This window comes from Salvelinus fontinalis, chromosome 7 (genome assembly GCF_029448725.1).
Source record: "Salvelinus fontinalis isolate EN_2023a chromosome 7, ASM2944872v1, whole genome shotgun sequence".
Classification (NCBI taxonomy): Eukaryota; Metazoa; Chordata; class Actinopteri; order Salmoniformes; family Salmonidae; genus Salvelinus; species Salvelinus fontinalis.
Genome location: NC_074671.1, coordinates 60,166,866 through 60,192,526, shown reverse-complemented (window position 1 = coordinate 60,192,526; position 25,661 = coordinate 60,166,866). Strand labels below are relative to the sequence as shown.

General features: G+C 48.3%; 1 protein-coding gene across 3 annotated transcripts in view; it reads left to right on the top strand.

Annotated features, from left to right (window-relative positions):
• The window catches only part of LOC129859942 (BCL-6 corepressor-like), a 118,356-nt gene extending 99,140 nt beyond the window's left edge, over window positions 1-19,216 (top strand). For all 3 annotated transcript variants that reach the window (XM_055930205.1, XM_055930204.1, XM_055930203.1), the window contains 3 exons: window positions 5,620-5,697; window positions 14,865-15,018; window positions 17,906-19,216. In XM_055930205.1, the coding sequence (XP_055786180.1) occupies window positions 5,620-5,697; window positions 14,865-15,018; window positions 17,906-18,215 (542 nt within the window). In that variant the 3' untranslated portion in view covers window positions 18,216-19,216. The remainder of the gene's footprint in view (window positions 1-5,619; window positions 5,698-14,864; window positions 15,019-17,905) is intronic.
• The last annotated feature ends 6,445 nt before the right edge of the window (window positions 19,217-25,661 follow it).

Here is a 25,661-nt window from a genome sequence, read left to right as displayed (position 1 = left end):
CTCCTCTCTCTCCCTCCCTGGACTCTCCTCTCTCTCCCTCCCTGGACTCTCCTCTCTCCCTCCCTGGACTCTCCTCTCTCCCTCCCTGGACTCTCCTCTCTCCCTCCCTGGACTCTCCTCTCTCCCTCCCTGGACTCTCCTCTCTCTCTCCCTGGACTCTCCTCTCTCCCTCCCTGGACTCTCTCCTCTCTCCCTCCCTGGACTCTCCTCTCTCCCTCCCTGGACTCTCCTCTCTCCCTCCCTGGACTCTCCTCTCTCTCCCTCTCTGGCCTTCCCTCCCTGGCCTCTAGGCCTTCTACAGGGATTCTCTGGGATTTTGTGTCCTAATCCTGTTGTTTATTTGCGAGGTAGATCCCTCGTTCCCAAATGCCTTTGGACTGAGCAGGGAAACAAGACAACAGCTGAAATAGCCGTGTGTTTCCGTGTCTGTGTGTGGAGCTGGAAGTAAGGTGGTGATGTAATACAGAGGCGGTGTGTGTCGGTAGAGAGACGTATCTCCATTGACACACACACACACACACACACACACACACACACACACACACACACACACACACACACACACACACACACACACACACACACACACACACACACACACTGCCCTGGGCGCTGAGTGCTGCAATATCGTGACCCACATTACCCAGGGAGAGCAGAGAGCCGGGGGAGAGGAGGGGGCAGAAGGAGGGGTGGACGGGTGTAGCAATCAGAGCCCAGCACCTCTCTTTTCTTCTCTGCTCTCCCTCCGCTCTCCTCCCCTAATCACCACTTCCCACTTAGCATTTAAAACGGCTGCTTCCCCCGCAAACCACAGAGCAGCACGGCCAAAGAGCAGCACGGCCACAGAGCAGCACGGCCACAGAGCAGCACGGCCACAGAGCAGCACGGCCACAGAGCAGCACGGCCACAGAGCAGCACGGCCACAGAGCAGCACGGCCACAGAGCAGCACGGCCACAGAGCTGCACGGCCACAGAGCAGCACGGCCACAGAGCCAGGCTGTCATTTAGAGCTATGGGGAGCGCAGTGCTCAGCTATACCCTGCTGACACACACACACACACACACGCACACGCTGCAGAGAGGCATATATACAACACGCCAGCACTAACAGATGAACACACTCAGTGGCGTTGCAGGGTAGTATCCTCTTCCTCCTTCGTTCCCTTCCTCTCTCCGTCTCAACTCCCAGGCTTTGTGTAAGACCACGTTAGAGAGAGACCGAGCGAGCGGAAGACACGGCAAGCGCAAGGAAGCTAGAGACAGTGAGTGTGTGAAATAGAGAGAGTGAGTACGACTAAAAGACAGATGGAGGGAGCGTGAAGGGCTAGAGAGAGAGAATGAAATATCGGGGGGGAGTAGTGTGACAGAGAGAACTGGAACGAGGCTGAGCAAGCGTGAAGGAGCTAGAGAGAGAATGAAAGATGGAGCGAGAGGAAGTAGAGAGAGAGGGCGAGAGAGAAGGGGGGCGTGGTAAATCGTCAGGTTTGTCTGGATGTGCTGTCTGCCAGTCTGATTTCCACCTCCTCCCCCAATGTGTTCCCTCTCCCTGGGAGCTCTAATCAGCAGCTAACACAACACACACTTTCTTACTTTCCATCGCCTCGTTCTTTCTCTCTCCTTTCTCTCCTTTCTCCATCTCCCTAATACCTCTCCCTCTCTGCCACTCTCTCTCCTTTCCCTCTCTGCCTCTCTCTCTCTCTGCCTCTCTCTCTTTCTCTGCCTCTCTCTCTCTCTGCCTCTCTCTCTTTCTCTGCCTCTCTCTCTTTCTCTGCCTCTCTCTCTTTCTCTGCCTCTCTCTCTCTCTGTCTCTCTCTCTTTCTCTGCCTCTCTCTCTCTCTGCCTCTCTCTCTCTCTGCCTCTCTCTCTCTCTGCCTCTCTCTCTTTCTCTGCCTCTCTCTCTCTCTGCCTCTCTCTCTCTCTGTCTCTCTCTCTTTCTCTGCCTCTCTCTCTCTCTGTCTCTCTCTCTTTCTCTGCCTCTCTCTGCCTCTCTGTCGTTCCGTGGAGTTTTTAATGAGGCTTAACTGCTGAATCCCTGAATGGTTGTAGCTGGCACAACACTCCCTTGCTGCCTCTGGCACTGCCACACTACCCACCCAACGCCAAGCCCCCGCACAGCTGCCCCCGCTCCCACACCGGCTCCCTGTGCGCAAGCACACACACACACACACACACACACACACACACACACACACACACACACACACACACACACACACACACACACACACACACACACACACACACACACACACACACACACACACACACACACACACACACACACACACACACACATACATAAACACACAAACGCAGAATGCAAACATAGTGACCTGCTGTCCAAGCAGCCGGAGCTGTTTTTAAATGAACACTCGGTGGAATGAACACCCGGTGGTTTAAGTGTGTGTGTGTGTGAGAGCGTGCATGGCTCTCTAGCGGCTTTGAAGGCTCCCGAGTGGAATCTGATTAGAGATGCATGTCTGAGCACACACACACTGCCGCGCTCCGCCTGTTCCACCGTGAGGCAGTGTGTGTCAGAGGGAACAGGGAGGGCGGGGGCCAGGGTGGGGGTGGGGGAACAGGGAGGGCGGGGGGCCAGGGTGGGGGGGGGGGGGGAAGGTTTATACGGCCTCTTTTCCTCATCTGCAGCAGCGGCTTTCTCTGTCCTCTGGTTTTTCCTTTATTTTTATCACTGTGTCTCACCAATGCAGAGCCAGACGTCTACAAAAATATACATCTCTTTCTCTCATTCTCTTTCTGCTCTCTCTCTCTCTCTGCTCTCTCTTTCTGCTCTCTCTCTCTCTGCTCTCTCTTTCTGCTCTCTCTCTTTCTGCTCTCTCTCTCTCTGCTCTGTCCCTGTTAATAGCTGTAACGTGTCTCCATCTCTCTCTGCTCTGTCTCTGTTAATAGCTGTAACGTGTCTCCATCTCTCTCTCTGCTCTGTCTCTGTTAATAGCTGTAACGTGTCTCCATCTCTCTCTGCTCTGTCTCTGTTAATAGCTGTAACGTGTCTCCATCTCTCTCTCTGCTCTGTCTCTGTTAATAGCTGTAACGTGTCTCCATCTCTCTCTGCTCTGTCTCTGTTAATAGCTGTAACGTGTCTCCATCTCTCTCTGCTCTGTCTCTGTTAATAGCTGTAACGTGTCTCCATCTCTCTCTGCTCTGTCCCTGTTAATAGCTGTAACGTGTCTCCATCTCTCTCTGCTCTGTCTCTGTTAATAGCTGTAACGTGTCTCCATCTCTCTCTGCTCTGTCTCTGTTAATAGCTGTAACGTGTCTCCATCTCTCTCTGCTCTGTCTCTGTTAATAGCTGTAACGTGTCTCCATCTCTCTCTGCTCTGTCTCTGTTAATAGCTGTAACGTGTCTCCATCTCTCTCTGCTCTGTCTCTGTTAATAGCTGTAACGTGTCTCCATCTCTCTCTGCTCTGTCTCTGTTAATAGCTGTAACGTGTCTCCATCTCTCTCTGCTCTGTCTCTGTTAATAGCTGTAACGTGTCTCCATCTCTCTCTGCTCTGTCTCTGTTAATAGCTGTAACGTGTCTCCATCTCTCTCTGCTCTGTCTCTGTTAATAGCTGTAACGTGTCTCCATCTCTCTCTGCTCTGTCTCTGTTAATAGCTGTAACGTGTCTCCATCTCTCTCTGCTCTGTCTCTGTTAATAGCTGTAACGTGTCTCCATCTCTCTCTGCTCTGTCTCTGTTAATAGCTGTAACGTGTCTCCATCTCTCTCTCTGCTCTGTCTCTGTTAATAGCTGTAACGTGTCTCCATCTCTCTCTCTGCTCTGTCCCTGTTAATAGCTGTAACGTGTCTCCATCTCTCTCTGCTCTGTCTCTGTTAATAGCTGTAACGTGTCTCCATCTCTCTCTGCTCTGTCTCTGTTAATAGCTGTAACGTGTCTCCATCTCTCTCTGCTCTGTCTCTGTTAATAGCTGTAACGTGTCTCCATCTCTCTCTGCTCTGTCTCTGTTAATAGCTGTAACGTGTCTCCATCTCTCTCTGCTCTGTCTCTGTTAATAGCTGTAACGTGTCTCCATCTCTCTCTGCTCTGTCTCTGTTAATAGCTGTAACGTGTCTCCATCTCTCTCTGCTCTGTCTCTGTTAATAGCTGTAACGTGTCTCCATCTCTCTCTGCTCTGTCTCTGTTAATAGCTGTAACGTGTCTCCATCTCTCTCTGCTCTGTCTCTGTTAATAGCTGTAACGTGTCTCCATCTCTCTCTCTGCTCTGTCTCTGTTAATAGCTGTAACGTGTCTCCATCTCTCTCTGCTCTGTCTCTGTTAATAGCTGTAACGTGTCTCCATCTCTCTCTCTGCTCTGTCCCTGTTAATAGCTGTAACGTGTCTCCATCTCTCTCTGCTCTGTCTCTGTTAATAGCTGTAACGTGTCTCCATCTCTCTCTGCTCTGTCCCTGTTAATAGCTGTAACGTGTCTCCATCTCTCTCTCTGCTCTGTCTCTGTTAATAGCTGTAACGTGTCTCCATCTCTCTCTCTGCTCTGTCCCTGTTAATAGCTGTAACGTGTCTCCATCTCTCTCTCTGCTCTGTCTCTGTTAATAGCTGTAACGTGTCTCCATCTCTCTCTGCTCTGTCCCTGTTAATAGCTGTAACGTGTCTCCATCTATCCCTCTGCTCTGTCTCTGTTAATAGCTGTAACGTGTCTCCATCTCTCTCTCTGCTCTGTCTCTGTTAATAGCTGTAACGTGTCTCTATCTCTCTCTGCTCTGTCTCTGTTAATAGCTGTAACGTGTCTCCATCTCTCTCTCTGCTCTGTCTCTGTTAATAGCTGTAACGTGTCTCCATCTCTCTCTCTGCTCTGTCCCTGTTAATAGCTGTAACGTGTCTCCATCTCTCTCTCTGCTCTGTCTCTGTTAATAGCTGTAACGTGTCTCTATCTCTCTCTGCTCTGTCTCTGTTAATAGCTGTAACGTGTCTCCATCTCTCTCTCTGCTCTGTCTCTGTTAATAGCTGTAACGTGTCTCCATCTCTCTCTCTGCTCTGTCTCTGTTAATAGCTGTAACGTGTCTCCATCTCTCTCTGCTCTGTCTCTGTTAATAGCTGTAACGTGTCTCCATCTCTCTCTCTGCTCTGTCTCTGTTAATAGCTGTAACGTGTCTCCATCTCTCTCTCTGCTCTGTCTCTGTTAATAGCTGTAACGTGTCTCCATCTCTCTCTGCTCTGTCTCTGTTAATAGCTGTAACGTGTCTCCATCTCTCTCTCTGCTCTGTCTCTGTTAATAGCTGTAACGTGTCTCCATCTCTCTCTGCTCTGTCTCTGTTAATAGCTGTAACGTGTCTCCATCTCTCTCTCTGCTCTGTCCCTGTTAATAGCTGTAACGTGTCTCCATCTCTCTCTGCTCTGTCTCTGTTAATAGCTGTAACGTGTCTCCATCTCTCTCTGCTCTGTCTCTGTTAATAGCTGTAACGTGTCTCCATCTCTCTCTGCTCTGTCTCTGTTAATAGCTGTAACGTGTCTCCATCTCTCTCTCTGTTCTGTCTCTGTTAATAGCTGTAACGTGTCTCCATCTCTCTCTGCTCTGTCTCTGTTAATAGCTGTAACGTGTCTCCATCTCTCTCTCTGTTCTGTCTCTGTTAATAGCTGTAACGTGTCTCCATCTCTCTAGAGTATTTTTCCGACCTGAAGGGGCGTGAAGACACTGACGAAGGCATCTACTGGGAGTTTTACGGCAGCGCCGTGTGTGGTAAGTACGCACGCACTCACACACACACACACACACACACACACACACACACACACACAGGAGAAGAGAGGGAGAGAAAGGAGCAGCAGGAAGAAGACCGAGAAAAACCCTCAGGTAAATCTCTGTGGGAGTCTTCTCGCAGTAGACCTGCATTGATCCAGGAGGACAACATCAGAAAAAGAGAACAGTGGCTTCTCTTGTATCCGATAGATTTTCCCTCCCAGCTACGGAGCGAGCTACGCTTTTGTGCCTACCTCCCCTCCTGCCTCCCTACTCTCCTGCCTACCTCACCTCCTGCCTCCCTACTCTCCTGCCTACCTCACCTCCTGCCTCCCTACTCTCCTGCCTACCTCACCTCCTGCCTCCCTACTCTCCTGCCTACCTCACCTCCTGCCTCCCTACTCTCCTGCCTACCTCACCTCCTGCCTCCAAACCACATGTTTCTCCCATGTATTGCTTGGGAGAAAATCAATATTGATGGCCCATGTGGAAATCCAACTTGCAACCTTTGCATTGCCGACACCCACCGCGCTCCAACCAACTGAGATACGTGGATCTCAATGCCACGCAGAATGGTCTCCGGTTTTAACTAGTGATGCTATGGAGGTTTGAGCTCCAAAGGGAGAGAGAGGGGGGGGCTACTACAGAATGGGCCCCACTCCAGTAGATGCCTTTGTCAGCTCCACTCCCCCTATCCTCTCCACTCCCTCTATCCTCCCCTCTCCACCCCCTCTACCCACCTTTCTCCACTCCCTCTATCCTCCCCTCTCCACTCCCTCTATCCTCCCCTCTCCACTCCCTCTATCCTCCCCTCTCCCCTCCCTCTATCCTCCCCTCTCCACTCCCTCTATCCTCCCCTCTCCACTCCCTCTATCCTCTCCACTCCCTCCATTCTCTCCACTCCCTCTATCCACCTCTAACCTCCTCTCTCCACTCCCTTTATCCTCCTCTCTCCACTCCCTCTATCCTCCCCTCTCCGCTCCCTTTATCCACCTCTCTCCACTCCCTATATCCTCCCCTCTCCACTCCATCTATCCTCTCCACTCCCTCTATCCACGTCTCTCCAGTCTCTCTATCCAAATCTCTCTCCTCCTCTCTCCACTCCCACTATCCTCCTCTCTCCACTACCTCTATCCTCCCCTCTCCACTCCCTCTATCCTCCTCTCTCCACTCCCTCTCTCTCTCCTACTCTCCCTCTATACTCTCCACTCCCTCTATCCAAATCTCTCCACTCCCTCTATCGTCCTCTCTCCTCCTCTCACCACTCTCTCATTCTCCTCTCTCCACTCCCACTATCCTCCTCGCTCCACTCCCTCTATCCTCCTCTCTCCACTCCCTCTATCCTCCTCTCTCCACTCCCTCTATCCTCTCCACTCCCTCTATCCTCTCCACTCCCTCTATCCACGTCTCTCCATTCTCTCTATCCAAATCTCTCTCCTCCTCTCTCCACTCCCGCTATCCTCCTCTCTCCACTCCCTCTATCCTCCTCTCTCCACTCCCTCTATCCTCCCCTCTCTACTCCCTCTATCCTCCTCTCTCCACTCCATCTCTCCTCCTCTCCCTCTATCATCCTCTCCCTCTATCCTCTCCACTCCCTTTATCCTCTCCACTCCCTCTATCCAAATTTCTCCTCCTCTCACCACTCTCTCATCCTCCTCTCCACTCCCTCTATCCTCTCCATTCCTTTTATCCTCCCCTCTCCACTCCCTCTATCCTCCCCTCTCCACTCCCTCTATCCTCCCCTCTCCACTCCTTCTATCCTCCCCTCTCCACTCCCTCTATCCTCCCCTCTCCACTCCCTCTATCCTCCCCTCTCCACTCCCTCTATCCTCCCCTCTCCACTCCCTCTATCCCCCCTCTCCACTCCCTCTATCCTCCCCTCTCCACTCCCTCTATCCTCCCCTCTCCACTCCCTCTATCCTCCCCTCTCCACTCCCTTTATCCTCTCCACTCCCTCTATCCTCTCCACTCGCTCCATTCTCACCACTCCCTCTATCCACCTCTAACCTCCTCTCTCCACTCCCTTTATCCTCCCCTCTCCACCCCCTCTATCCTCTCCCCTCTCTATCCTCTCCACTCCCTCTATCCTCTCCACTCCCTCTATCCTCTCCACTCCCTCTATACAGTTCTCTCCAGTCTCTCTATCCAAATCTCTCCACTCCCTCTATCCTCCTCTCTCCACTCCCTCTATCCTCCTCTCTCCACTCCCTTTATCATCTCCACTCCCTCTATCCTCTCCACTCCCTCTATCCTCCTCTCTCCACTCCCTCTATCCTCCTCTCTCCACTCCCTCTATCCTCCTCTCTCCACTCCCTCTATCCTCCTCTCTCCACTCCCTCTATCCTCCTCTCTCCACTCTCTCATCCTCTCTCCAGTCCTGGAATCACAGGAATGTGAGGCATGAGGGTATATTAGAGACCCACGACAAACTACCAATTAATCCCCCTCTCCCTCCTCCTCTGCTCGCTCCCTCCTTTCCTCCCCTCATCCCATCCCTTTCTCCAAATTGTGAATTGTCCCTCAGACCACAGCCGACCCCCGTGTTAGAACAGAACAGCAGGGAGAGGTTGGACTTCCAGCTGGAGAGGACAGAGAACCGTATTACATTCCTGCATCATATTACAAACGGAAGTTGAAGGTCATAAATCATCTTTCACTGCGATTTGAGTGTCACCGTTGACAACTTTGTGGAAATTCTTCAAGGTCGTTTCAAATGTTGCCTAATGGACCACGCTAATATTTCATCCCCTCGTCCCGCAAGAAAACAACTAGAAATGACATGCTATTACCACCCCTAGTCCTGTGAAGGCAGACGTGGATGAAGTGGGGGTGGACGGCTGCTAGGATCTCTCCACACCTGCATTATTCAACACACTGACACACACACACGCCCTGCGGTGGGTTCGTGGGCTGAGTGGAGCTAGGCGCCCCAGGGCAACACCTGGCTGCTTCATGCTATCATTGGAGGGAGGGAGATGTGGGGGGTGCAGCCAGCAGTACAATGACTGTGCCTGTTTGACGAGGCTGACCTTATCTGCCACAGGCATTTATCTCCAGCTCAACCCTGGCTGTGTGTGTTGTGGGGGGGGCAGGGGGGTGCAGCTGTAGACAGTCATGTGTGTTTCATTTGGAATGGTTGTATGTGCCCACCTGTTTGAGTTCTGTAACCTGACGTGTGTAGTACTCACCTGCCATCTCCACTGATGCAGAATAGTGTTGTAACGGTGTGTTTGGTCGTCTCTACAGAATAGTGTTGTAACGGTGTGTTTGGTCATCTCTACAGAATAGTGTTGTAACGGTGTGTTTGGTCGTCTCTCCAGAATAGTGTTGTAACGGTGTGTTTGGTCGTCTCTCCAGAATAGTGTTGTAACGGTGTGTTTGGTCATCTCTCCAGAATAGTGTTGTAACAGTGTGTTTGGTCTCTCCAGAATAGTGTTGTAACGGTGTGTTTGGTCGTCTCTCCAGAATAGTGTTGTAACGGTGTGTTTGGTCGTCTCTCCAGAATAGTGTTGTAACGGTGTGTTTGGTCGTCTCTCCAGAATAGTGTTGTAACGGTGTGTTTGGTCATCTCTCCAGAATAGTGTTGTAACGGTGTGTTTGGTCTCTCCAGAATAGTGTTGTAACGGTGTGTTTGGTCGTCTCTACAGAATAGTGTTGTAACGGTGTGTTTGGTCGTCTCTACAGAATAGTGTTGTAACGGTGTGTTTGGTCTCTCCAGAATAGTGTTGTAACGGTGTGTTTGGTCATCTCTCCAGAATAGTGTTGTAACGGTGTGTTTGGTCGTCTCTACAGAATAGTGTTGTAACGGTGTGTTTGGTCTCTCCAGAATAGTGTTGTAACGGTGTGTTTGGTCTCTCCAGAATAGTGTTGTAACGGTGTGTTTGGTCGTCTCTCCAGAATAGTGTTGTAACGGTGTGTTTGGTCATCTCTCCAGAATAGTGTTGTAACGGTGTGTTTGGTCGTCTCTCCAGAATAGTGTTGTAACGGTGTGTTTGGTCATCTCTCCAGAATAGTGTTGTAACGGTGTGTTTGGTCGTCTCTACAGAATAGTGTTGTAACGGTGTGTTTGGTCTCTCCAGAATAGTGTTGTAACGGTGTGTTTGGTCGTCTCTCCAGAATAGTGTTGTAACGGTGTGTTTGGTCGTCTCTCCAGAATAGTGTTGTAACGGTGTGTTTGGTCGTCTCTCCAGAATAGTGTTGTAACAGTGTGTTTGGTCTCTCCAGAATAGTGTTGTAACGGTGTGTTTGGTCGTCTCTCCAGAATAGTGTTGTAACGGTGTGTTTGGTCGTCTCTACAGAATAGTGTTGTAACGGTGTGTTTGGTCGTCTCTCCAGAATAGTGTTGTAACGGTGTGTTTGGTCGTCTCTCCAGAATAGTGTTGTAACGGTGTGTTTGGTCGTCTCTCCAGAATAGTGTTGTAACGGTGTGTTTGGTCGTCTCTCCAGAATAGTGTTGTAACGGTGTGTTTGGTCTCTCCAGAATAGTGTTGTAACGGTGTGTTTGGTCGTCTCTCCAGAATAGTGTTGTAACGGTGTGTTTGGTTGTCTCTCCAGAATAGTGTTATAACGGTGTGTTTGGTCGTCTCTCCAGAATAGTGTTGTAACGGTGTGTTTGGTCATCTCTCCCGAATAGTGTTGTAACGGTGTGTTTGGTCATCTCTCCAGAATAGTGTTGTAACGGTGTGTTTGGTTGTCTCTCCAGAATAGTGTTATAACGGTGTGTTTGGTCATCTCTACAGAATAGTGTTGTAACGGTGTGTTTGGTCATCTCTCCAGAATAGTGTTGTAACGGTGTGTTTGGTCGTCTCTACAGAATAGTGTTGTAACGGTGTGTTTGGTCATCTCTCCAGAATAGTGTTGTAACGGTGTGTTTGGTCTCTCCAGAATAGTGTTGTAACAGTGTGTTTGGTCATCTCTACAGAATAGTGTTGTAACGGTGTGTTTGGTCGTCTCTACAGAATAGTGTTGTAACGGTGTGTTTGGTCGTCTCTACAGAATAGTGTTGTAACAGTGTGTTTGGTCATCTCTACAGAATAGTGTTGTAACGGTGTGTTTGGTCGTCTCTACAGAATAGTGTTGTAACGGTGTGTTTGGTCGTCTCTCCAGAATAGTGTTGTAACGGTGTGTTTGGTCGTCTCTCCAGAATAGTGTTGTAACGGTGTGTTTGGTCGTCTCTACAGAATAGTGTTGTAACGGTGTGTTTGGTCTCTCCAGAATAGTGTTGTAACGGTGTGTTTGGTCGTCTCTACAGAATAGTGTTGTAACGGTGTGTTTGGTCTCTACAGAATAGTGTTGTAACGGTGTGTTTGGTCGTCTCTACAGAATAGTGTTGTAACGGTGTGTTTGGTCGTCTCTCCAGAATAGTGTTGTAACGGTGTGTTTGGTCGTCTCTCCAGAATAGTGTTGTAACGGTGTGTTTGGTTGTCTCTCCAGAATAGTGTTGTAATAGTGTGTTTGGTCGTCTCTACAGAATAGTGTTATAACGGTGTGTTTGGTCGTCTCTACAGAATAGTGTTGTAACGGTGTGTTTGGTCGTCTCTACAGAATAGTGTTGTAACAGTGTGTTTGGTCATCTACAGAATAGTGTTGTAACGGTGTGTTTGGTCGTCTCTACAGAATAGTGTTGTAACAGTGTGTTTGGTCATCTACAGAATAGTGTTGTAACGGTGTGTTTGGTCGTCTCTACAGAATAGTGTTGTAACGGTGTGTTTGGTCGTCTCTCCAGAATAGTGTTGTAACGGTGTGTTTGGTCGTCTCTCCAGAATAGTGTTGTAACGGTGTGTTTGGTCATCTCTCCTGAATAGTGTTGTAACGGTGTGTTTGGTCATCTCTCCAGAATAGTGTTGTAACGGTGTGTTTGGTCATCTCTACAGAATAGTGTTGTAACGGTGTGTTTGGTCGTCTCTACAGAATAGTGTTGTAACGGTGTGTTTGGTCGTCTCTCCAGAATAGTGTTGTAACGGTGTGTTTGGTCGTCTCTCCAGAATAGTGTTGTAACGGTGTGTTTGGTCATCTCTACAGAATAGTGTTGTAACGGTGTGTTTGGTCGTCTCTACAGAATAGTGTTGTAACGGTGTGTTTGGTCGTCTCTCCAGAATAGTGTTGTAACGGTGTGTTTGGTCTCTCCAGAATAGTGTTGTAACGGTGTGTTTGGTCATCTCTCCAGAATAGTGTTGTAACGGTGTGTTTGGTCGTCTCTACAGAATAGTGTTGTAACGGTGTGTTTGGTCGTCTCTACAGAATAGTGTTGTAACGGTGTGTTTGGTCGTCTCTCCAGAATAGTGTTGTAACGGTGTGTTTGGTCGTCTCTCCAGAATAGTGTTGTAACGGTGTGTTTGGTCGTCTCTACAGAATAGTGTTGTAACGGTGTGTTTGGTCATCTCTACAGAATAGTGTTGTAACGGTGTGTTTGGTCGTCTCTCCAGAATAGTGTTGTAACAGTGTGTTTGGTCATCTCTACAGAATAGTGTTGTAACGGTGTGTTTGGTCGTCTCTACAGAATAGTGTTGTAACGGTGTGTTTGGTCGTCTCTCCAGAATAGTGTTGTAACGGTGTGTTTGGTCGTCTCTCCAGAATAGTGTTGTAACGGTGTGTTTGGTCTCTCCAGAATAGTGTTGTAACGGTGTGTTTGGTCATCTCTCCAGAATAGTGTTGTAACGGTGTGTTTGGTCGTCTCTCCAGAATAGTGTTGTAACGGTGTGTTTGGTCGTCTCTCCAGAATAGTGTTGTAACGGTGTGTTTGGTCGTCTCTACAGAATAGTGTTGTAACGGTGTGTTTGGTCGTCTCTACAGAATAGTGTTGTAACGGTGTGTTTGGTCGTCTCTCCAGAATAGTGTTGTAACGGTGTGTTTGGTCGTCTCTCCAGAATAGTGTTGTAACAGTGTGTTTGGTCGTCTCTACAGAATAGTGTTGTAACGGTGTGTTTGGTCATCTCTACAGAATAGTGTTGTAACGGTGTGTTTGGTCATCTCTACAGAATAGTGTTGTAACGGTGTGTTTGGTCATCTCTCCTGAATAGTGTTGTAACGGTGTGTTTGGTCGTCTCTCCAGAATAGTGTTGTAACGGTGTGTTTGGTCATCTCTACAGAATAGTGTTGTAACGGTGTGTTTGGTCGTCTCTACAGAATAGTGTTGTAACGGTGTGTTTGGTCGTCTCTACAGAATAGTGTTGTAACGGTGTGTTTGGTCGTCTCTCCAGAATAGTGTTATAACGGTGTGTTTGGTCATCTCTACAGAATAGTGTTGTAACGGTGTGTTTGGTCGTCTCTACAGAATAGTGTTGTAACGGTGTGTTTGGTCTCTCCAGAATAGTGTTGTAACGGTGTGTTTGGTCATCTCTACAGAATAGTGTTGTAACGGTGTGTTTGGTCATCTCTACAGAATAGTGTTGTAACGGTGTGTTTGGTCGTCTCTACAGAATAGTGTTGTAACGGTGTGTTTGGTCGTCTCTACAGAATAGTGTTGTAACGGTGTGTTTGGTCGTCTCTACAGAATAGTGTTGTAACGGTGTGTTTGGTCGTCTCTACAGAATAGTGTTGTAACGGTGTGTTTGGTCGTCTCTACAGAATAGTGTTGTAACGGTGTGTTTGGTCATCTCTACAGAATAGTGTTGTAACGGTGTGTTTGGTCGTCTCTACAGAATAGTGTTGTAACGGTGTGTTTGGTCGTCTCTCCAGAATAGTGTTGTAACGGTGTGTTTGGTCGTCTCTCCAGAATAGTGTTGTAACGGTGTGTTTGGTCGTCTCTACAGAATAGTGTTGTAACGGTGTGTTTGGTCGTCTCTCCAGAATAGTGTTGTAACGGTGTGTTTGGTCGTCTCTCCAGAATAGTGTTGTAACGGTGTGTTTGGTCGTCTCTCCAGAATAGTGTTGTAACGGTGTGTTTGGTCGTCTCTACAGAATAGTGTTGTAACGGTGTGTTTGGTCTCTCCAGAATAGTGTTGTAACGGTGTGTTTGGTCGTCTCTACAGAATAGTGTTGTAACGGTGTGTTTGGTCGTCTCTCCAGAATAGTGTTGTAACGGTGTGTTTGGTCATCTCTCCAGAATAGTGTTGTAACGGTGTGTTTGGTCTCTCCAGAATAGTGTTGTAACGGTGTGTTTGGTCTCTACAGAATAGTGTTGTAACGGTGTGTTTGGTCGTCTCTACAGAATAGTGTTGTAACGGTGTGTTTGGTCGTCTCTACAGAATAGTGTTGTAACGGTGTGTTTGGTCGTCTCTCCAGAATAGTGTTGTAACGGTGTGTTTGGTCATCTCTCCAGAATAGTGTTGTAACGGTGTGTTTGGTCGTCTCTACAGAATAGTGTTGTAACGGTGTGTTTGGTCGTCTCTACAGAATAGTGTTGTAACGGTGTGTTTGGTCGTCTCTACAGAATAGTGTTGTAACGGTGTGTTTGGTCGTCTCTACAGAATAGTGTTGTAACGGTGTGTTTGGTCGTCTCTACAGAATAGTGTTGTAACGGTGTGTTTGGTCATCTCTCCTGAATAGTGTTGTAACGGTGTGTTTGGTCGTCTCTCCAGAATAGTGTTGTAACGGTGTGTTTGGTCGTCTCTACAGAATAGTGTTGTAACGGTGTGTTTGGTCATCTCTACAGAATAGTGTTGTAACGGTGTGTTTGGTCGTCTCTACAGAATAGTGTTGTAACGGTGTGTTTGGTCGTCTCTCCAGAATAGTGTTGTAACGGTGTGTTTGGTCATCTCTCCTGAATAGTGTTGTAACGGTGTGTTTGGTCGTCTCTCCAGAATAGTGTTGTAACGGTGTGTTTGGTCATCTACAGAATAGTGTTGTAACGGTGTGTTTGGTCATCTCTACAGAATAGTGTTGTAACGGTGTGTTTGGTCGTCTCTCCAGAATAGTGTTGTAACGGTGTGTTTGGTCGTCTCTACAGAATAGTGTTGTAACAGTGTGTTTTGGTCGTCTCTTCAGAATAGTGTTTTAACGGTGTGTTTGGTCTCTACAGAATAGTGTTGTAACAGTGTGTTTGGTCGTCTCTACAGAATAGTGTTGTAACGGTGTGTTTGGTCATCTCTCCAGAATAGTGTTGTAACAGTGTGTGTGTGTGTGTGTGTGTGTGTGTGTGTGTGTGTGTGTGTGTGTGTGTGTGTGTGTGTGTGTGTGTGTGTGTGTGTGTGTGTGTGTGTGTGTGTGTGTGTGTGTGTGTGTTGCAGAGTCAGGTGAGGACCCAGCAGCCTATGACATCCTGGCCAACCCTCCAGGCCCAGGAGAGGAGGAGGAGGAGGACACGAGGCAGGGCTTTGAGTTTGAGTTCTCTGACCGACCCCTCCTGCCCTGCTACAACATTCAACTCTCCCTCTCACAGGGGTAAGTGTGTCATTATGAGCCCCACAAATAACACTTGTCCTTCTGGTTCTGACTATAGTTTTGAATAGGTTTCTGTCCTGCAGTAAGCAAAATAATGAGCTTTAGTCTGTCCACCTGTGACCGCCCATTATATTACAGTATTGTCACGGTTACCCAGCCCAGCTCCATTATAACAGTATTGTTGTTCTCACCAGTAGCCCTACACGTCACTGTGTGTTGGGTTCCCTCCATCCGTCCCTCCTCTCCCCCGGTCCAGTGTGTTATTAAGCAGACGAGAGGAGGGATCATTATGATCAGGGTATCGATAAAGTCATTAGTCACACCGACCTGGCGGAGGGAGGAGGAGGGTCATTAGTCACACCGACCTGGCGGAGGGAGGAGGACGGGGGTGTCATTAGCCAGGGGGCTCGCCACAGGAGGAAATGATTTATGTGGAGGGAAGAAGGGAGACTAGTAGAAGCAGAGCTCTTTAATACTGTGGGTTGCTCTGATATGAGGGAGGACAAAAATTAGGGGGTTAGAGAGATGGAGAGGAACAGAGAGGGTGGGTAAAGAGAGACAGAGAGAGGAGGATGGATAGAGGATTTTAGAGAGAACGATGGGAGGATTGATAGGATGGTAGAGAGAGAGAGGAGGTTTGGTAGAAGGATGGTAGAGAGAGAGAGGTTTGGTAGAAGGATGGTAGAGAGAGAGGAGGTTTGGTAGAAGGATGGTAGAGAAAGAGAGGAGGTTTGGTAGAAGGATGGTAGAGAAAGAGAGGAGGTTTGATAGAAGGATGGTAGAGAGAGAGGAGGTTTGGTAGAAGGATGGTAGAGAAAGAGAGGAGGTTTGATAGAAGGATGGTAGAGAGAGAGAGGTTTGGTAGAAGGATGGTAGAGAGAGAGAGGAGGTTTGGTAGAAGGATGGTAGAGAGAGAGGAGGTTTGGTAGAAGGATGGTAGAGAGAGAGAGGTTTGGTAGAAGGATGGTAGAGAAAGAGAGGAGGTTTGGTAGAAGGATGGTAGAGAGAGAGAGGAGGTTTGGTAGAAGGATGGTAGAGAGAGAGAGGAGGTTTGGTAGAAGGATGGTAGAGAGAGAGAGGAGGTTTGGTAGAAGGATGGTAGAGAGAGAGGAGGTTTGGTAGAAGGATGGTAGAGAGAGAGAGGTTTGGTAGAAGGATGGTAGAGAGAGAGAGGAGGTTTGGTAGAAGGATGGTAGAGAGAGAGAGGAGGTTTGGTAGAAGGATGGTAGAGAAAGAGAGGAGGTTTGGTAGAAGGATGGTAGAGAGAGAGAGGAGGTTTGGTAGAAGGATGGTAGAGAAAGAGAGGAGGTTTGATAGAAGGATGGTAGAGAGAGAGAGGAGGTTTGAGAGAGAGAGAGAAGGTTTGATAGGATGGTAGAGAGAGAGAGAGGTTTGATAAGATGGTAGAGAAAGAGGATGGTAGAGAGAGAGGAGGTTTGGTAGAAGGATGGTAGAGAGAGAGAGGAGGTTTGGTAGAAGGATGGTAGAGAGAGAGAGGAGGTTTGATATAAGGATGGTAGAGAGAGAGGAGGTTTGGTAGAAGGATGGTAGAGAAAGAGAGGAGGTTTGATAGAAGGATGGTAGAGAGAGAGGAGGTTTGGTAGAAGGATGGTAGAGAAAGAGAGGAGGTTTGGTAGAAGGATGGTAGAGAGAGAGGAGGTTTGGTAGAAGGATGGTAGATAGAGAGAGGAGGTTTGGTAGAAGGATGGTAGAGAGAGAGAAGGTTTGGTAGAAGGATGGTAGAGAAAGAGAGGAGGTTTGGTAGAAGGATGGTAGAGAGAGAGGAGGTTTGGTAGAAGGATGGTAGAGAGAGAGAGAAGGTTTGGTAGAAGGATGGTAGAGAAAGAGAGGAGGTTTGGTAGAAGGATGGTAGAGAAAGAGAGGAGGTTTGGTAGAAGGATGGTAGAGAAAGAGAGGAGGTTTGGTAGAAGGATGGTAGAGAAAGAGAGGAGGTTTGATAGAAGGATGGTAGAGAGAGAGGGGGGGTTTGGTAGAAGGATGGTAGAGAGAGATAGAGGAGAAGATGGAGATTGACGCTACGCGGCACGGCAGGCTGCCGTTAGCCGGAGACGTTAGCTAGAGACGTGTGTGATTGCAGACAGCGCTAATTGCCTCCCACACCGTTTTCCTCCCGGCCTCGTCACTCATCCTCTCTTCCTCCCCACCCTCTCGTTCTCTCCGTCTTGGCTGCAGCGCACTGTTCTGTGTAATCTTCAGTCTGAGCACCGCTCCGCTCTCTCTCTCTCTCTCTCCATCTCTCAGTGGAGCTCCCCTCCCCCACTCTTTCTTTCTCTCTCGCTCTGCTCTCGCTCTCTCTCTCCTCTTGTCTCTCTCGGCTCGCTCTGCTCTTCTGGCTGATGCAGTATTAATGGATCTCCTGGGCTGTGAGGCCGGCCTGCGCTCTCTCTCTCACTCACACACACACACACACACACACACACACACACACACACGGAGGCTCGGCAGCGCTTGCATTTACACTCCTCTCCCCATTCAGCTGCTCCCCGGCCGCAGCGCTACACAGCTAACCATTTCAAGTGCTATCGATTGAACAGCGCCTGTTGTTCGTCACCTACCCTACCGTGTGTGTGTGTATTTGGGGGGGGGGGGGGGGGGTTACACACATCCATTCTCACATAAGGATTATTCACACACCAACTGAATTCACAGAGTGCCCCTAGAAAAGCCTTTGTGTTTATATGTGTGTGACAGATGTTAAAAAAAAACAACCACGGTGCTACAGCCCATAATTACAGCAAGTGTTGAAAAGCTGGAGCCACTGGTGTCACATCACAAGTGTAGAGCCGTGCTAACCCGTTCCCTCTCTCTCCTCCTCTCTCTCCCTCTCCTTCTCTCTTCCCCCCCTTCTCTCTCTTCCCCCCCTCAGTCCCAGAAACTGGCTGCTCCTATCAGACGTCCTGAAGAGACTCAGAATGTCCTCCAGGGCGTTCAGGGCAGCTTTCGCCCATCTGGAGGTAGCAACCATCGCCGAGGCAGAGTTCTACAAGCAGGCGTCACTGTCGCAGCTCTTCTCGTGCCCCGACGAGCTCGCCACCTTCCTCCCCGACAGCAAGGAGCTGCTGGACCTGGTTGAGACCAGCTCGGAGCTGGCTGCGCTGCTCGGCTCCTCGCTAGAGTGTTTGGACAGCCGATGGGAGCCCAAAGGGGCCCGGGTCAAAGCTAAAGCCCGCTCGTGACCCTGAGATACACACACAGAGGGTGACTCAATAAGATCTACTTTCTCCTGAAGTGGACACTCCTTCACTAGTTCCCACAAATCTGGTGCAGTTATTTGGCTAATGGTAGTTTTCCACCATATTTCTTATACCAGTCCTTTCCTTTCAAATCGGTGAAGGGAAGTGAACACTTTGGGAGGAAGGAGAGATTATTGGGATGTAGCCAACACACACACATGCTCCATGTGTATCTAGTGTACCGTTCCCATGCCCTGTGAGCACTGGACGTTGAATACTGGACAATATCCCTTCAAAGAGGAAACAGACCCCAGCGCCACACAAACTGCATTTTTTCAATAAATATATTATATATGTATACATTAACAGCCAATTTTATTTGTTCTATATATATATATATATATATATGTATATCCATACTGTATATCTGCTGCTTTGGTTGTCATGTTGTGGTCAGGTTGTCGGTTTTGACACTGTTTGGGTTGACTAGGCTAGTGAACAGGTCAGGAGCAATGTGAGTCGAATGTGGACCTCTGAGGTAAAGGTTATTGTTTGACTTTGGATCATGGCAGTGCACTTGATTTAAGCTTTACCGACCCATCGGACTTTGTCAGGTGCTTGATAGATATATATAGAGGTGAACTGTGACAAACATTTTAGCACTCATGGCTCATCCCAAAGATTTGGGGATTTTTATTTTCGACATTGTGTCTAAAAACCTAGCTTTATTTGTCTCTTATTTATGATAATGAGGAATGAAGATATTTGATGTGGGTTTTATGTAAAATATAAATGTAAGATACAACATGTCAATTGGAGAGTGAGATTCATGCTTGAACTTGTAAATAAGATGACCATTTCACTAACTGTTTTTCTGACTGGGGTGTTTGATTGATTTGTTTGTTTTGGCAATGTAAGTGTTTAAACTTTGTAATTAAATACACTATTATTTGTATTTATATTTTACAAAAAAGTTCATTTAAATAAATCGCAATAAAAGTTAACCTTTATCGTATTTTATTCATCTAAATCATTTCCATTTTTAGGTTTGTGAAATTCCGGTAATTTCCCCAAAATTCCCAGTTTTTTCAGAAATTTGGCTTGTAGGATTCCTCCCTTTTCCGGGACTCTTCCAACCAGGACTATGGAAAAACAGTTTGTCACCTATTTATTTGGTCTGAAAAATACTTTACTATTCACATTTGGATAATCTAGTCTAGAAATACAGTGCTCAGTTTTTTTCTCTTGCAGTCGGCTTGGTGGTTTGTATGTGTATTGAATCCTGGTTTTAACTTGCCACGCTGGCTATCTAGGGCTCCGCATCTCAGGGCACTATACTTCCATTCTTGTTGGTCTTGTTTTAAGATGAAGAGGATTCGACTTGTTGACAGCAGGAATAGTTTGGTTAGAGTCAAACGTACGCTAACTCTTGTCCCCAGGATCCCAAACGCTAACATTTCCACTACGCCCTTCCCTTCACACACACCGTTCTCTGTAGTTAAGTAGAAAAGTCTGTCAGAATGTGGGGGGAAATAGGACCTATCCTATTATATCCTATTATTCCGTGGTTGTTGTTGGCCTTGAAATAGCGAAATGTGAATTATCTGTGTGGTGCTGCTAGTCATATCTCCTGGTTTGTGTTTGCGTAATATCCAGATCAGTGTTTTACAAAGCCAGGCAGACTAACAAACACCGTCAACAAGTTGGTACAATCTTCCCCTGCATAGCAGCGCCTGATTATCCGCAGGAAAGAGTGTTTGCGCCAGATTCATGTTGTTTAATCTGTTGTCCTTTTCTAGCTCATCAAAATAAACCTTTGCTCTGACGCTTGTAGGTCTTGTTGATTTACCTCCGGTGTTTTATGTCATAAGTATAAGGATATGAAAGTATCCCCTAGGCAACACACGTTTCCCCCGTCATATTTGATTTAATTTCCAAAAATAATGACTATCCTATGAATAGGCCAACTTTATTCGTGTGCTAGCATGGTCCGATAAAATATGCCTATTTGAAATGTTGGCTAGCGGCTATATCCAAAATCAGCCATCAATATTAGAAACAATGCAACCGTTTTTTGATGTAGGCTAACATTATCAATTAAGCAAACCGGTAACGTTTTCTCTCTCAATTAGCGAGGTTTGGCGAGATTTTCCCACTCCTTGTCTTTTTTGGGGTGAAACGTGTGTAGGCTACTTAATTAAAAAACTATAAATTACATTAGTGGGGTAATTATTTCCTTCCCGTCATCAGATTGGTGCTACCACGTGGGCTAATCCCCCGTTTATCTATTCGCTGTGACATTGGAGGTTCTGGAGCGCGGAGGGGCGTGTAGAGAAGGGAGAGTGAGGGGGAGAGAGATAAAGGAAGCCTTGGCGGCAGTGCCCGGGCGCATCTGTTGAGAGGCGAAGGGAGGGGGACCTGCACGCTCTCTACATACATTTTTTTACTGCTGTCATAAAGACGTGCGCGCGCACACATTCTCGAACCTAGGCGTATATACAGTATTTATGTGCATGTGTCTGCCAAGAGGGAGGTCGGGCTGTGTGAGTAAAGTGCTTGTAGGGGATACGCGCAGATTTCTAATTTGGGCAGGAAGAGGGGGGAAAAAAACTTTCAGGTGGATTAAATAACCTCGAAACTAATCAATTCAGCGGAGGCCTTTCAGGACGCTACGCAATGCGGTGCCGAAGCACTAGGCCAACAGAGAGAGAGGGAGTACGAAGCGGGGCTAAGGTGTTTGCAATCAATCTCAGACTAAAGCGGGGGAGGGAGCCTCACTGAAAGGATCGCATTATTCTGCTCTACAAAGGAAATCGGAGAGTGCCGTCTCTAGGGGCCCTTGGCTGCATATTATGAGGGAGAGAAGCAGAAAGAGAGGGATTCTGAGGTGTAGTGTGAATTGTGTGTGTGGGGGGAGGGGGGGGGGGGTCTTGTCTCACACCCCTAGTGTGCATCTCCATGATTTAGCTGCCAGATACTAAACTGACATTAATACCATACATGGCTTAACCTATAGAATGATATCCAATACACAAATTGACCTCTGGAAGTCTAGAATCTTTATGACTTACCAATTGGTATTCACACACTCTTCCACACACATTGTCGGACACAGAGGGTAGGCTAGGGTGTGAGACAGAAGGCTTTACGTATGCCTACGTACACACACACATCGCTGCTCTCTCTGGTAGGTAACAGCTACCATCTGCTCCCCCTAACAGACACGAGGACGGGAGAGGACGGGATGGGAGAGGTCTAGAGGAGTGGACAGGAGAGAATGGGATGGGAGAGGTCTAGAGGAGTGGACAGGAGAGAATGGGATGGGAGAGGTCTAGAGGAGTGGACAGGAGAGGACGGGATGGGAGAGGTCTAGAGGAGTGGACAGGAGAGGACGGGATGGGAGAGGTCTAGAGGAGTGGACGGGAGAGAATGGGATGGGAGAGGTCTAGAGGAGTGGACAGGACAGAATGGGATGGGAGAGGTCTAGAGGAGTGGACAGGAGAGAATGGGATGGGAGAGGTCTAGAGGAGTGGACAGGAGAGAATGGGATGGGAGAGGTCTAGAGGAGTGGACAGGAGAGAATGGGATGGGAGAGGTCTAGAGGAGTGGACGGGAGAGAATGGGATGGGAGAGGTCTAGAGGAGTGGACGGGAGAGAATGGGATGGGAGAGGTCTAGAGGAGTGGACGGGAGAGAATGGGATGGGAGAGGTCTAGAGGAGTGGACAGGAGAGGAGAGAATGGGATGGGAGAGGTCTAGAGGAGTGGACAGGAGAGGAGAGAATGGGATGGGAGAGGTCTAGAGGAGTGGACAGGAGAGGAGAGAATGGGATGGGAGAGGTCTAGAGGAGTGGACAGGAGAGGAGAGAATGGGATGGGAGAGGTCTAGAGGAGTGGACAGGAGAGGAGAGAATGGGATGGGAGAGGTCTAGAGGAGTGGACAGGAGAGAATGGGATGGGAGAGGTCTAGAGGAGTGGACAGGAGAGGAGAGAATGGGATGGGAGAGGTCTAGAGGAGTGGACAGGAGAGAATGGGATGGGAGAGGTCTAGAGGAGTGGACGGGAGAGGAGAGAATGGGATGGGAGAGGTCTAGAGGAGTGGACAGGAGAGGAGAGAATGGGATGGGAGAGGTCTAGAGGAGTGGACAGGAGAGGAGAGAATGGGATGGGAGAGGTCTAGAGGAGTGGACAGGAGAGGAGAGAATGGGATGGGAGAGGTCTAGAGGAGTGGACAGGAGAGGAGAGAATGGGATGGGAGAGGTCTAGAGGAGTGGACAGGAGAGGAGAGAATGGGATGGGAGAGGTCTAGAGGAGTGGACAGGAGAGGAGAGAATGGGATGGGAGAGGTCTAGAGGAGTGGACGGGAGAGAATGGGATGGGAGAGGTCTAGAGGAGTGGACAGGACAGAATGGGATGGGAGAGGTCTAGAGGAGTGGACAGGACAGAATGGGATGGGAGAGGTCTAGAGGAGTGGACAGGACAGAATGGGATGGGAGAGGTCTAGAGGAGTGGACAGGACAGAATGGGATGGGAGAGGTCTAGAGGAGTGGACAGGACAGAATGGGATGGGAGAGGTCTAGAGGAGTGGACAGGACAGAATGGGATGGGAGAGGTCTAGAGGAGTGGACGGGAGAGAATGGGATGGGAGAGGTCTAGAGGAGTGGACAGGACAGAATGGGATGGGAGAGGTCTAGAGGAGTGGACAGGACAGAATGGGATGGGAGAGGTCTAGAGGAGTGGACAGGACAGAATGGGATGGGAGAGGTCTAGAGGAGTGGACAGGACAGAATGGGATGGGAGAGGTCTAGAGGAGTGGACAGGACAGAATGGGATGGGAGAGGTCTAGAGGAGTGGACAGGACAGAATGGGATGGGAGAGGTCTAGAGGAGTGGACAGGACAGAATGGGATGGGAGAGGTCTAGAGGAGTGGACGGGAGAGAATGGGATGGGAGAGGTCTAGAGGAGTGGACAGGACAGAATGGGATGGGAGAGGTCTAGAGGAGTGGACAGGAGAGAATGGGATGGGAGAGGTCTAGAGGAGTGGACAGGACAGAATGGGATGGGAGAGGTCTAGAGGAGTGGACAGGACAGAATGGGATGGGAGAGGTCTAGAGGAGTGGACAGGACAGAATGGGATGGGAGAGGTCTAGAGGAGTGGACAGGACAGAATGGGATGGGAGAGGTCTAGAGGAGAGGACAGGACAGAATGGGATGGGAGAGGTCTAGAGGAGTGGACAGGACAGAATGGGATGGGAGAGGTCTAGAGGAGTGGACAGGACAGAATGGGATGGGAGAGGTCTAGAGGAGTGGACAGGACAGAATGGGATGGGAGAGGTCTAGAGGAGTGGACAGGACAGAATGGGATGGGAGAGGTCTAGAGGAGAGGACAGGAGAGGATCGGAGGGAAGAGGTGCGAGAAAACTAAGGAAACTTCAGGATCTGTGCCTGTTCTGTTGAAGCCTCCAAAGACAAGGCCAACGCAGATTCAACAAGGGCAGTGTTTGATGAAAAGCCTACCTTAATTAAATGTGTTGGTGGCAGTAGTCATTTGGATTGATTTGAATTAATTCGACAGGTATTTTTAATTAAAGAAAGGCTTAAGGCCTTAGTGATGACTCATCCTTCCACCTACCCTAGCACCAGTCAGCCCCATCAATAGGCCATGCTAGGCTCTGTGCTTATTCGCTATTATAACCTTGTAATAATGTTATTATCAATGGACCATTACCCTAATCCCAGTGACCTTCTGACCTCTGTCAGTCATCACAAGCCCCTTAATGCATTCAGGACCAGTCTTCCCCTCTACATCCCTCTCTTTAATTTACTCAATTCAATTTAGTGGACTTTATTGTCATGGCAAGTTAAATTACTTACATTGTCAAAGTACCCATATAACAACCATGGTGGGACTAACAGTAGTAATAGTAGTAGTGGTGGTGTTAGCAGTAGAGGTAATGATATGCGAGTAAGGGTTCTCTCTCACACACTCGTGATCTCTCACTCACTAACTCATTCTGTCTTTCTCTCCCGCTCCCTCATCCATCTCTTTAGCTCCCTCTTTGTCCCCCTTTCTTTCACTGCCCCCCCCCCCCCCCCCATACCATCTCTCCTTACCTCTCTATTCAGAAGCTGTGTTCTAACCAAGGTTATCTTATCTTAATCTACTGATCGTCTACCAATAGGGTGTTCTATGTGAATAGGACAAGGTCTGTAAAGGTCTTTTTTTGAGAGCTGCGTTGGACAGCCATACTGATATGAATGACTGTACAGCAGCAGCGATTTACAGGCACCTCAGAAACAACAGCGTTTATAGGAAAGTTAGCGCAGGCATCTCTTTCCGTCTTCAAGATAACGCTGGCTCGGCTTCCTCTGTGCTCAACAACAATCAGAAACGCGGCAGATCGAGGGGGAAATGGAAAGAGGGCCGGAGGGGGAGTTGTGATAATGCGAGTGCCAGCACTGAATACACAGCGCCACCACCCGCTCTCTCCTCCTCGCTTGCTCCGACTGTGTGTGTGTGTGCGTGTGCGCGTGTGTGTGTGTGTGTGTGCTTGCATTTACATGCGTTTGAGCGAATAAAAGCAGAGCCTTGGACTGATTCAACTGCTGCAGAAAGGAACAAAGATCGGCTACAGCAACTTGAAAGTAGTTGCAAAAGATGGTCGCTTCACTTTAACTCCTGCCTAAAGCAATAATGGGTTTGGTCATTTGAAAAGGTTTCTTTTGTTTGCTGTGATAAATGATTGTGATATCATTTATTGGAAGGCCAATGAATGTACACCTGGGTCCTCTGCACACCTACATGTACAGTGGCTTGAAAAAGTATTCACCACCCTTGGTGTTTTTCCTATTTCGTACAACCTGGAATTAAAATCGATTTTTGGGGAGTTTGTATCATTTGATTTACACAACATGCCTACCACTCTGAAGATGCAAAATATTTTTTGTGAAACAAACAAGAAATAAGACAAAAAAGCAGAACTTGAGCGTGCATAACTATTTACCCCCCCAAAGTCAATACTTTATAGAGCCACCTTTTGCAGCAAATAGAGCTGCAAGTCTCTTGGCATATGTACCTATAAGCTTGGCACATCTAGCCACTGGGAATTTTGCTCATTCTTCAAGGCAAAACTGCTTCAGCTCCTTCAAGTTGGATGGGTTCTGCTGGTGAAGTGCAATCTTTAAGTCATACCACAGATTCTCAGTTGGATTCAGGTCTGGGCTTTGACTAGACCATTCCAAGACATTTAAATGTTTCCCCTTATACCACTCAAGTGTTGCTTTAGCAGTATGCTTACGGTCATTGTCCTGCTGGAAGCATGCCACCGCCAATCTTCACTGTGGGGATGGTGTTCTTAGGGTGATGAGAGGTGTTGGGTTTGCGCCATTCATTGCGTTTTTCTTGATGGCCAAAAAGCTCAATTTTAGTCTCATCTGACCAGAGTACCTTC